Source organism: Procambarus clarkii, chromosome 5 (genome assembly GCF_040958095.1).
Source record: "Procambarus clarkii isolate CNS0578487 chromosome 5, FALCON_Pclarkii_2.0, whole genome shotgun sequence".
Classification (NCBI taxonomy): Eukaryota; Metazoa; Arthropoda; class Malacostraca; order Decapoda; family Cambaridae; genus Procambarus; species Procambarus clarkii.
In genome coordinates, this window is record NC_091154.1 from 34,138,847 (window position 1) to 34,151,625 (window position 12,779).

At 47.1% G+C, this 12,779-nt stretch overlaps 1 protein-coding gene across 1 annotated transcript in view; it reads right to left on the minus strand.

Annotated features, from left to right (window-relative positions):
- Nucleotides 1-2,523: 2,523 nt before the first annotated feature.
- Nucleotides 2,524-12,779, minus strand: part of LOC138351614 (semenogelin-1-like) — a 38,287-nt gene continuing 28,031 nt past the window's right edge. Inside the window, exons 2-4 of the mRNA XM_069303591.1 lie at nt 11,635-11,729; nt 11,261-11,398; nt 2,524-3,821 (exon numbers count right to left, since the gene is read on the minus strand). Of these exons, the coding sequence (XP_069159692.1) occupies nt 2,524-3,821; nt 11,261-11,398; nt 11,635-11,729 (1,531 nt within the window). The remainder of the gene's footprint in view (nt 3,822-11,260; nt 11,399-11,634; nt 11,730-12,779) is intronic.

Below are 12,779 nucleotides of genomic sequence, written 5' to 3' on the forward strand. Positions count from 1 at the left end.
CTCGGGTTTCGTGGTGTTCGTTCTCGGGTTTTGTGGTGTTCGTTCTCGGGTTTCGTGGTGTTCGTTCTCGGGTTTCGTGGTGTTCGTTCTCGGGTTTCGTGGTGTTCGTTCTCGGGTTTCGTGGTGTTCGTTCTCGGGTTTCGTGGTGTTCGTTCTCGGGTTTTGTAGTGTTCGTTTTCTTGTTTTATTTACGTATTTATCGTATTTGTTTCCGTATTTGATGGTGTTTTTGTATTATATGGTGTTCATTCTCTTATTTTATTGTGTTCGTTTTCTTGTTTGATTGTGTTCGTTGTCATATATATTATTTTGTCCGTTCTTGTATTTTTTAGCGTTCGTTCTCGTATTGTCATTGTGATGGCTCATATAACTGTAGACAAAAATTGTATTAAAATTAATTATTTATCACATTTTGATAAATAATGAATAGATTCCCGAAGTGAATGTATTACTTGAATATTGAAGGATACAGGAGGAAAAATGATATTATATGTGCAAGTGTATTCACGCCCTGTGAAGATTACATTATGTTTTCATGTTCAAACTTTGTGGATACATGTAGTGGGTAGGTAGGTAGTGATAGGACCCGTAGGAGGCCTGGTCGAGGACCGGGCCGCGGGAGAACCCTTAGCCTAGAAACCATCTCAAGGTAACCTCAAGATAGGGGGGAAGTTAAGCCTCCAGCCGGGGTTGCCAGGGCGCGACACTAGGCCACTATCCTCGTCAACTATTCCGCATGCCTCTGGTCAGTCTTCCGCCCAGGAGCTGTGTGTGAGACATTTGGCCAGTCTGACCTGTGGCAGGAGTCTCCTAGCCAAGAGAGGCTAGGAGACCTTCCCAGCCAGAGATGAGACAACGTCCTCCCAGCCACCACGTAGTTCTGAGGGCGGGAGAGGTGTTCCTTCAGAGGGTGAAAAGCAAAACATCGCGAATTGAGTCGTTTTTGTTCTCGCTGCTACACTGCCAAGGGCTCACATAATATATTCTGCTCGGGAACCCCCTTGGCTTGTGTTTCATACATACGCACGGTGGACAAACACGGTATTTCCTGATGAACACAATGTTAAACCATCGGTAAAATAAGGCGGTCAACAATCCATTTCGAATGTTTATATTATTTAGTGTATTTTGATAGGGCTAAGTGCAATGGGGTAATTTATGTGTGTGTATAAGTTGTATTTCATCAATTATAAATGGTATTTTCATATTGTATTACTTCTCGTTGTCGTGCTCTGTTCTGTAAATGTCTGTATATCCTTGTGTGCAGGCTGTGGTGTATAATATACATGGAATGTGTAGACTGAATAAATTACTGCATGATGATGTTAGAAAATAATTTTTCATCAAAATGCGTTTATGAAGGAAGAAATCCCGTAGGAGCCGTTATGAGGGTTCGAACTTATGCGGTGGGTGTTGGCAGACACACTCACACCCTAGACGACTAGGATGGTCTCACTGATGCAGTCACGTGATTACTCTCTCTGTGTATTGCAGGAAATGTATATATATATATATATATATATATATATATATATATATATATATATATATATATATATATATATATATATATATATATATATATATATGGTTCTTAACATTGTATAAATGTATGGCCACGTCTGTGGTACAAAAATAAACTAGAAAACCCCAAACACCACCACCTTTTAAAAGTCATTTTACAACCCATCCCCCCCACACTGTCCTTTATCATCCCCCTTACCACTCCATAAATCCCCCTCACCCCCTCCTCTCATTTTTCCCCTCCCTCTCTCTATCCTTCCCCCCCCTTCTGGCTCTGTTCCACCTAGAGCCCTAGGGCAGTCTGTCCCACCAAGGGAAAGTGAGCTCCAATCTCTGTGTGTCCTGTTGGGTGGACGAGCTCCTGAAGTGAGCACTACTCACTGATTTACTTAACTGCCCTGGATGATTGGTATGTAGATACGCGGGTGTGAACTCTGTGTTGTGGTGGGACTATTGTGCCGACACTAGGCACTCCTTCACAGGACCATGGGGGGGGGGGGTGGCTGGCGCTGGAGGGCCACCAGGCACTCCTTCACAGGACCATGGGGGGGGGGGGTGGCTGGCGCTGGAGGGCCATCAGGCACTCCTTCACAGGACCATGGGGGGGGGGGTGGCTGGCGCTGGAGGGCCACCAGGCACTCCTTCACAGGACCATGGGGGGGGGGTGGCTGGCGCTGGAGGGCCACCAGGCACTCCTTCACAGGACCATGGGGGGGGGGTGGCTGGCGCTGGAGGGCCACCAGGCACTCCTCCACAGGACCATGGGGGGGGGGGTGGCTGGCGCTGGAGGGCCACCAGGCACTCCTCCACAGGACCATGGGGGGGGGGGGTGGCTGGCGCTGGAGGGCCACCAGGCACTCCTCCACAGGACCATGGGGGGGGGGGGGTGGCTGGCGCTGGAGGGCCACCAGGCACTCCTCCACAGGACCATGGGGGGGGGGTGGCTGGCGCTGGAGGGCCACCAGGCACTCCTAAACAGGGCCTGGAGGGTGGCTGGCACTAGAAGGACACTAGGCACTCTTCCACAGGGCCAGGGGGTGGCCAGCGACGCTGGAGGGCCACCAGGCACTCCTCCACAGGGCCAGGGGGTGGCCAGCGACGCTGGAGGGCCACTAGGCACTCCTCCACAGGGCCAGGGGGTGGCCGGCGACGCTGGAGGGCCACCAGGCACTCTTCCACAGGGCCAGGGGGTGGCCGGCGACGCTGGAGGGCCACCAGGCACTCCTCTGCATAAGTTACTGGCACGAGGTTGAGACCTGCTTCATGATGCTGCATAACAACTTGGTTATACCTCTTCAGATTACCATGAGTCCGAGGGGCTTGTGTGGTCTGTTTCTTGTTGTGTTGGTGTGGTCTGTTTCTTGTTGTGTTGGTGTGGTCTGTCTCTTGTTGTGTTGCTGTGGTCTGTCTCTTGCTGTGTTGGTGTGGTCTGTCTCTTGCTGTGTTGCTGTGGTCTGTCTCTTGCTGTGTTGCTGTGGTCTGTCTCTTGCTGTGTTGGTGTGGTCTGTCTCTTGCTGTGTTGGTGTGGTCTGTCTCTTGTTGTGTTGCTGTGGTCTGTCTCTTGCTGTGTTGCTGTGGTCTGTCTCTTGTTGTGTTGCTGTGGTCTGTCTCTTGCTGTGTTGCTGTGGTCTGTCTCTTGTTGTGTTGCTGTGGTCTGTCTCTTGTTGTGTTGGTGTGGTCTGTCTCTTGCTGTGTTGGTGTGGTCTGTCTCTTGTTGTGTTGCTGTGGTCTGTCTCTTGCTGTGTTGCTGTGGTCTGTCTCTTGTTGTGTTGCTGTGGTCTGTCTCTTGCTGTGTTGGTGTGGTCTGTCTCTTGCTGTGTTGCTGTGGTCTGTCTCTTGCTGTGTTGCTGTGGTCTGTCTCTTGTTGTGTTGGTGTGGTCTGTCTCTTGCTGTGTTGCTGTGGTCTGTCTCTTGTTGTGTTGCTGTGGTCTGTCTCTTGCTGTGTTGGTGTGGTCTGTCTCTTGCTGTGTTGCTGTGGTCTGTCTCTTGTTGTGTTGGTGTGGTCTGTCTCTTGTTGTGTTGCTGTGGTCTGTCTCTTGTTGTGTTGCTGTGGTCTGTCTCTTGCTGTGTTGGTGTGGTCTGTCTCTTGCTGTGTTGGTGTGGTCTGTCTCTTGTTGTGTTGCTGTGGTCTGTCTCTTGCTGTGTTGCTGTGGTCTGTCTCTTGTTGTGTTGCTGTGGTCTGTCTCTTGCTGTGTTGGTGTGGTCTGTCTCTTGCTGTGTTGCTGTGGTCTGTCTCTTGCTGTGTTGCTGTGGTCTGTCTCTTGTTGTGTTGCTGTGGTCTGTCTCTTGTTGTGTTGCTGTGGTCTGTCTCTTGTTGTGTTGCTGTGGTCTGTCTCTTGTTGTGTTGCTGTGGTCTGTCTCTTGCTGTGTTGGTGTGGTCTGTCTCTTCTATCAACTCAGCCGCGAGGCCTTTACTTCATACGTGTGAGTGTACTCATCTAGTTGTGCTTGCGGGGGTTGAGCTCTGGCTCTTTGGTCCCGCCTCTCAACTTACAATGAACTGGTTTACAGGATCCTGAGCCTACTTAACTCTATCATATCTACACTTGATGCTGTGTATGGAGTCAGCCTCCACCACATGACTTTCTAATGCATTCCATTTGTCAACTACTCTGACACTGAAAAAATTGTTTCTAACCGTCTCTGTGGCTCATTTGTGCACTCGGTTTCCACCTGTGTCCCCTTGTGGTAAATGGTCTGTCTTTATCTACCCTATCAAATCCTCTGAGAATCTTGTATGTGGTGATCATATCCCCTCTAACTCTCCTGTCTCCCAGTGACGTGAGGTTTAATTCCCGTTGTCTCTCCTCGTAGCTCATACCTCTCAGCTCGGGTACTAGTTTGGTGGCAAACCTTTGAACCTTTTCCAGTTTAGTCTTATGCTTGACTAGATATGGTCGCCATGCTGGAGCCGCATACTCCAGGATTGGTCTGACATATGTGGTATACAAAGTTCTAAAAGATTTCTTACACAAGTTTCTAAAGGCCGTTCTTATGTTAGCCGAACTGGCATATGCTGCTGATGTTATCATTTTGAATATCCATACACACTGTGTGTGTGTGTGTGTGTGTGTGTGTGTGTGTGTGTGTGTGTGTGTGTGTGTGTGTGTGTGTGTGTGTGTGTGTGCGCGCGAGCGCGGGCTGTTACCTAGGATATTTCTCCCTCACTGGATCTAATTAGTGTCAGGTGAGCACTAGTGGCGACGACCTCCTTGAGATGTGCTGGCACTTGCCTACCTTTATAAACACCTGCCTTCTCCACCACATGAACTCTCGAGATGTGTGTGTGTGTGTGTGTGTGTGTGTGTGTGTGTGTGTGTGTGTGTGTGTGTGTGTGTGTGTGTGTGTGTGTGTGTGTGTGTGTGTGTGTGAAGTTCTTGCTCCACTCCACACCTCAGTCGACATTCATCGGTAAGTTCCAAGTTCCTCCGGGGGTGCTATCCAACTTATTTTTATATACCTGTATTAGGTCAGCTTCCACACTCTCTCTCTCTCTCTCTCTCTCTCTCTCTCTCTCTCTCTCTCTCTCTCTCTCTCTCTCTCTCTCTCTCTCTCTCTCTCTCTCTCTCTCTCTCTCTCTCTCTCTCTTGGAAAGTCTACTTCACGTGAGAGGTTCATTCAAGTGACCTTTACCCAATAGACTATACTTGATTTGCATTTTAATTCGGTTACTGAATTAGCGTGTGGACTTCTCCTCTGGTGCCTCCCACCACCGTCCTCATGCTGAACATTTTCTTCTGTTTATCTCTTGGGCTTATTCCGGTGTTCTGCTTTCATTTGTATCTCCCAGGAATGCTTTCACCCCCTTGTTTATTTCCCCTCTTCGTGATTTCGCTCCTTGTTCCCCTCGTCATGGTGTCGTGTATTCTCTTTATCCCTCTTCTCGTGAGCATCAAGGGCCAGATTCACGAAAGCACTTACGCAAGCACTTACGAACGTGTCCATCTTTCCCTCAATCCTTGACAGCTTTGGTTCCATTTATTAATCAGTTTACAAGCATGAAAACTTCCCATTCAACTGTTGTTATTGTTATAAACAGCCTCCTGGTGATTCGAGGCTCATTAACTGTTAAATAATTGGAAACAAAGCCGCCAAAGATTAAGAAAAGACGAACAGATTCGTAAGTGCTTGTGAATCTGGCCCCTGGTCTTTGCTTCACGTCTTGGATGTCCCCTCGGCTCAGGAAAGCAGACAGATGGCAGTTGGAGTTCAACCCCAGCATGTGTAAAGTAATGTTGGTTGGTATAAGGGGAACTGGAAAAAGTAGGACGCTACACCACTTGAAGAAGGCAATAAAAATAATAAAAAAGATAACCAAATATATTAATAGTGAAGAAATTTTAGACCGTAAACTGCACGCACATGTAAACAGGATAAAGTCTGCAGCATAAGACCCATCCTAAATCTTTATCCTGACCACTTCCAAGTGCTATATAGTCGCAAAGGCTTGGCGCTTTCCCCCTGATAATGACCTGCCTACCTGCAGATGTATACCTGCATGTATACATAGATGATATGTATACCTTAATGAGCCCGAAATATGATGAAGGACTCGTCCATTTGTACAGAAAAAAACCTCCACTGGAAAAGAAAGGTCGTGGGAGCCACTTCCCACAGTCAGTGTGACACAGAACTTGGGCTTCAAGAGCATTAAAACACACATTATATAAATTGCTATTTGCAAGGTTTATAGAACTAGCTAGCTTGTCCCCCCCCCCCTCCTGAAAATCCCAAAGATACAAATAAATAAAGACTGATAGGCAAGCACACACACACACACACACACACACACACACACACACACACACACACACACACACACACACACACACACACACACACACAGAACTCTACTCGAAAAGGGGTCAGGTAGCTGAGTGGACAGCGCGCGGGACTCGTAATCCTGTGGCACGGGTTCGATTACCGGACTAGGCAGAGACAAATGAGCAGAGTTTCTTTCACCCTGATGCCCCTGTTACATAGCAGTAAACAGGTATCTGGGAGTTAGCCAGCTGTTACGGGCTGCTTCCTGGATGTGTGTGTGTGTGTGAGTGAAAATAAAATTTAGTAGTTAGTAACAGTTGACTGATTGACAGTTTTGAGGCGGGCCGAAAGACTAGAGCTCAACCCCCGCAAGAACAACTAGGTGAATACTCACACACGGACACACATATTTTTCTCTAAGGTCGATCTTAATTCTTCATTAAGTCCCTGAAAAATGAATGAATTTTGCTGATATGAAGAGAGAGCTCTACTCTCTACTCTACTCTACTCTACTCTACTCGACTGATTACTGCCTGAAGAACACACCCCGATCGACTTATTCCAAAAGAGAGAGAACACAGCGTGATCCCTTTACAACAGCGAGAAACAACGGTGTACAAATCACTACAACAGACAAACAACAGACTGCGACTCATTACAACAGAAAGAACCAACAGACCGTGACTCACTTCAACAGACAAATAATAAACGCCAGTGTATAAAACAGCAATTTAGTATTCATGTGTAAAATGCGTGAAAAAAAGGTCGACAAAAATCACATGGGAGAGAGAGCAGGCAGTTAATTTGGCCGCCAGTTAAGCTCTATCAATCACTGGTAATTATCCACGTGTCACTCATTATTATCGGTCTCTCTCTCTCTCTCTCTCTCTCTCTCTCTCTCTCTCTCTCTCTCTCTCTCTCTCTCTCTCTCTCTCTCTCTCTCTCTCTCTCTCTCTCTCTCCCCCCTCTCTCTCTCCCCTCTCTCTCTCTCTCTCTCTCTCTCTCTATTTCCTTGTTCGTTTGGCATCTCTGGTAAGTTCCCTAATCCAAATCCACTTTTTTTGCCCTGCATCTCTGTGTCGCTCATTTTCTCTTTATATATATATTCCCGTTCTTATAACACACACACATTAGTATTGTCCAGGAGTCTTGGACTCAGACTTAGACGAGGGCTGGCTGGTTGATTGGGTGGATATGGCTGTCAGATTGGTCAGCTGGTTGGCTGGCTTGCTGGTTGATCGAATGTTTACTTGGTTGGCTGACTGATTGGTTAGTTGGCTGGTTGCCTGGGTGATTAGTTGGTTGACTGGCTGGCTGTCTCTCAGTGTGTTAAAATATGCTATCAAAACGGTGGCGTGTTTCATTGCCTCTCGCGTTATCCAGAGAATGATAACGAATAAGTTGAAGAAAGGTGAGATATCCTGTTCACTGATGGAGTTATACATATACTTATATACTGTATATTTACATGCAAGAATGCATATAAACATGCACGTATGTTCACGAACATGCAAAATTATACACCAGCTGTCATAATTTACTTTAATCATGTGTGTATATATATATATTGATAAATTCATACAAGCACTTTGGTAAATAAATACCCCTGTTTTTTTTTTAATCAAAGCCCAGCATGAATATGCTTTATATATGCAAATACAATCATTACAATATAATGTGATCTCATTTATCTTATTTCAAACAACAAACACGAAATCATTGACCGTTTACCCCAGAGTGGCTCGGGATAAAGCCCTCATGTGGACCGTTAATTAGGCCGCTTAATTGTTATTTTAACCTGGCGATCCTCAGGGTTAGGCTCGTTAAAGCGGCGGCCGGCACCCAAGGCGCATTTATTAATTTTAATGAATTGTGTATTAAGGATTATTTTTCATATATATATAAATTAATATTCTTATATATTAAGAGTTAGGCATAGGTATAGGTTAGGCGTTTAGGTTTATTGACAATTATTTGTGTTTCAAGTATGTGGGTGAATCATTCACGGAGTTCGAACGTCAGCGAAGCCCTGTTCGATAAATGTTCGAACGTCATCAGTTGTGAGTCGTGTGTGAACTGTTTCTCATTCAAAGAGAGGGGGTGAGGGTGGGGGTGAGGGGGGGGGGGAGGGGGGGGAGGGAAGGTAGATGGAATCAGAGAGCATTTGTTGATGAGGACGGGCTGAAGTATTCTGTCTTTGGCTGTGTGGAGCCACGAACTGGCTTTTGTTTACACAGGAGGATATAGGAGTAGACATCTTCTGACTCCTATTAACAGGCTTAGAGCGTTTCCCTTTCTCATTGTTTATTGGTAAGTCTTACTTGATTTTGTTCAATTATTATGCTCCCCCCCCCCCATACCCGTCCCACGGGTGGCACAGGCTTAACATGGGCTCACCAACTGAATCCCAAAATTCATTTAGCTCAGCAAGTAATAATCTTGTGCCTCTAGTTTTATAATTATATATATAAAATAATGTCCGTGTATAGATAAGACCTCCCCACCAGTGACGTCCCCACCAGGGCACTACCAGGGCACTACCAGGGCACCGCCAAGGCACCACCAGGGGCACCGCAAGGGCACTACCAGAGCACCACCAGGGCACCACTAGAGCACCACCAGGGCACCACCAGAGCACCACCAGGGCACCACCAGAGCACCACTAGGGCACCACCAGGGCACCACCAGAGCACCACCAGAGCACCACTAGGGCACCACCAGGGAACCACCAGGGCACCACCAAGGCACCACCAGGGGCACCGCAAGGGCACTACCAGAGCACCACCAGGGCACCACCAGAGCACCACTAGGGCACCACCAGGGAACCACCAGGGCACCACCAGAGCACCACTAGGGCACCACCAGGGCACCACCAGGGCACCACCAGGGGGGGGGCAATAAACCCCCAGTGTAAATATCTAACAGAGGGAGGACCTCATGACGATCACCTTGGCTTCAGACACTGTATTTTGCGTCAGAGAGTTGCTTAATCATCATCATTCTTGGGGCGGGATGACACGGATAGTATTTTGGAACCGGGTGACTTCGCAAGGTGTTATTTAAAGAGACTAAAACCAGTGCACTAAAACAGAAGCGAAAAATAAACCGGGAAAACGGAGGAATCCCCACCTCCATTTGACCCAAATATCACAGTAACAAGGTTATCGCGAATAACCGAACTCAACTACGGGCTCACCATAGCCCGTGCTACATTGACACTTCGTTCTGAGTAGCTAAATCTAAAATAACAAACAACAAATTCGCATGGTACTAGGAAGTGCTGTTTCCGCCTCTCCTGGTAGAGATGGTCACTCTGATACAGTCTTGAGTTCAAATAGATTACAAAACTGTAACTAAAGAGATGTTGACCCTCGATACAGAGGGCTTAGATGGCGGCGGTAAGGCTGGGTTAGCCTAAGAATCTTTATTCCATTTAAAACCTTTGACAAACCGCCGACTTCCTGTCCTCGTCGAGGCCACTAGGGTTAATGGCCCCTCAGGTTAATCAGGTAAAACAGTTTCAGTGATTCGGTCACTTACACGAGGGAGTTTTTCCTGGAATACGGCCAGTTAATTGATAAACAACAAGGTTCCCAATTACTGCTGGATGAGCAGTTAAGAACTGGTACTCGGTCAATGCTCTCCCGTGTTGAACTCGAACCCAGACGAAATGGGGTCGCGATGCTGGGGGCTAGTGTGCTACCACGCCGCAAGGCCGGTTTTGTTAGCCCCTGTCAATTCCCAATTCCCAACCGCGCTATCTAACACCCAACACGATATCTAACACCCACCACGCTATCTAACACCCAACACGCTATCTAATACCCGCCACGCTATCTAACACCCGCCACGCTAACCCTCACCACTACCCCCCCCCCCCCTCACACACACACCAAAGGCTTAGCGTGAATTGGTTGGTGAGGAAGGGGGGGGGGGTGTGGGGGAGCGATCACAGGAGATAACTACCCCCTACCCCCCGGTACAGTGCGGTGTTGGGGGCGGCAGCGTTACCCAGCAGCACTCAACCACCTCTGTCACATCATTTTCGTCAATCAGCCTCATGTAATTAACTCTCAGGGGGGCTTTGTGCAAGTTATTTTATTATTCGAGAGAGAGAGAGAGAGAGAGAGAGAGAGAGAGAGAGAGAGAGAGAGAGAGAGACGCGCGCGCTCACACGCACACTACCGTCCCTTTTCGCACTAAAGTGGATAGTTTTTCCGCGAAAAGTTTTGCGCGCCAGTTTCAAAACAAATACTTTCTGAATACATTGAATCTCTTCCTTCATCAAATAACTCTGAGGAGAAGGTGACTGAAAGAGTGTCACGTGCCTTTCACCTTCTTGGAAGACTCTGAGTGATTGCAAGATGAACACTGAAGATCACGCTCAGTAAACTGATTCTGCCTTCCATCTTGTGATGGAGGGGAAAGAGGGCTTTATCAGGGGGAGAGCACCAAGTTATTACGACTATATAGCACTTTGAAGGGTTCAGGATAAGGATTTGGGATGGGCCGGAGGAAAGGAATGGTGTCCAACCACTTGGGCGGTCGTGGACTGAACGCCGACCTGCATGAAGCGAGACCGTTGCTCTACCGTCCAGCTCGAGTGGTTGAGATGTGTTGGTCCCTGGCTACTCGTGTCTGTCTGTGACCATTCATCTCGTCTATCTGAACGAGCTGAATGGGCAACCGCGCTCCTTTAGGATTGATGCTGATTTTTGTCTAAATATCACGGCAATACATCACTTTTTGGGGAGCATTTGAAGTGTTATCGCATTGTTGTGTGTGTGTGTGTGTGTGTGTGTGTGTGTGTGTGTGTGTGTGTGTGTGTACGCGCGCGCTACGTATGATGTTATCTTGTTATCTAGCGTCAAGGACCTCTGTGGTGTTCGAATACGCTATATCCTGTGCAAACTACGCCTCAAACTATGTTGTTGAAGGTGGTGCACGCTGAGAGGGGGAAGTGTGTACTTGCCTAGAGCGAAGCCATCCTTGGTCCACTGGGCCTTGCCTTGCTGGTTCTCCACCACACACTTGAGGAAGACGTCGTCGCCAGCTCTCACCTGCACGTTCTCTGGCCTCACCCGGAACACCTGGATTTGTCCCGCCGCACCTGTAAGTGATTAGGGCGATTTTTAGGTGAGTGATACAGGTGACTGAGGCATGCTTTGGTGGGGGTCAGAGTGGGTGTGTGGGGTATGGGTGTGTATATGTATATATTTGTATGTAGACTGGTGTATACAGTGTATTTGCAAGTAATCACACTTATGTGTCTACGTTTTGCATATATTTAGTTAAAATATTATTGAAATTAAACCTCTTCCAGCCAATAATCAAAGTTAATATTACCTTTATCCACAATATTTGAGGTCTCTAGCTGGCGAGGCTGGTCCCCAAAACCAACAGATGCGGATAACGTATCTGGCATAAGATAAGTTAGATATCTTAAGGCATACAGTATACAAGAGTAATCTTTAGTGTTTCTGAACGCAACTTGTTCTTTGGTGACCGTTTTCTATTAGATGATATGACGTATGTCTCGTTCTTCACGTGAATATGAGTGATTAGACTAATCTCATTATCTCACGTTCTTCATTATGCATATTATTTCCCCCAGGCCTCTTAACCTCGCGGTCTGATATGATTTGTAGTTACTGGAGCTCAGATGGCTTTTACCGTGATTTAAGGAGGTCTGCTCATTAGTGCAATAATTTGTATACGATCCCTCCAGAAGCGCCTCCAAATTAATTTTCCTCACACACCCACACACACCACACACACAGAGGCTACAAGCATTATTTTGTTAAAAGCGGTTCTCTTGTCTTCTGCAACTAAGAGTGAGGTGCTCCTTGTTGCATTTTAAAATAAAGTCGGATCTTTAATGACCTTTCTAAGGTCTTTGTTTCTAAGGTCTGGACCTTCTTTGTGGATCTCCTTCACCAGCATCTCTTATTGGGCCTCGAGGGGGCATCGGATCAAGGGACAAGGTTCTCTTGTTAATCAGTGAAGGGTTCTGGTGTCTCATGTTGGAGAGGGGTCCTGGCTTCTCCTTCTCCTCTTCCTTCTCCTATTCCTTCTCCTCTTCCTTCTCCTATTCCTTCTCCTCCTCCTCCTCCTCCTCCTGTTTTCCCTCGTGTGTGGCCTGTTGCCTCTTGTCGTCTGCTGTAGCGAAGACAGGAAAGTAATTTCGCAATAAGGATATTTATTTTATGTTGCTAATTCTCGCTTTGATGATTGTCTTGGAAGTTCTTGTTCAGAGTCGCGTGTTTGCCATTGAAGAACTATTCCTTAATCGATCTCCCTTCACTTCTTTTAATCCTTCATAAGGCTTTGTTTAAAATTCTCTTCTTGTCCTCTGTATCTCTTCCACTTTCCATCACTCAGTCTTTCGGTCCATTCTTCTCATTCCCACCTTCTTCTCCTTCTCCTCATTATCTACATTACGTCTCCACGTGTCTCTACCTCCATTTTCCCTCTCTTTCCTTCCAGTTTTC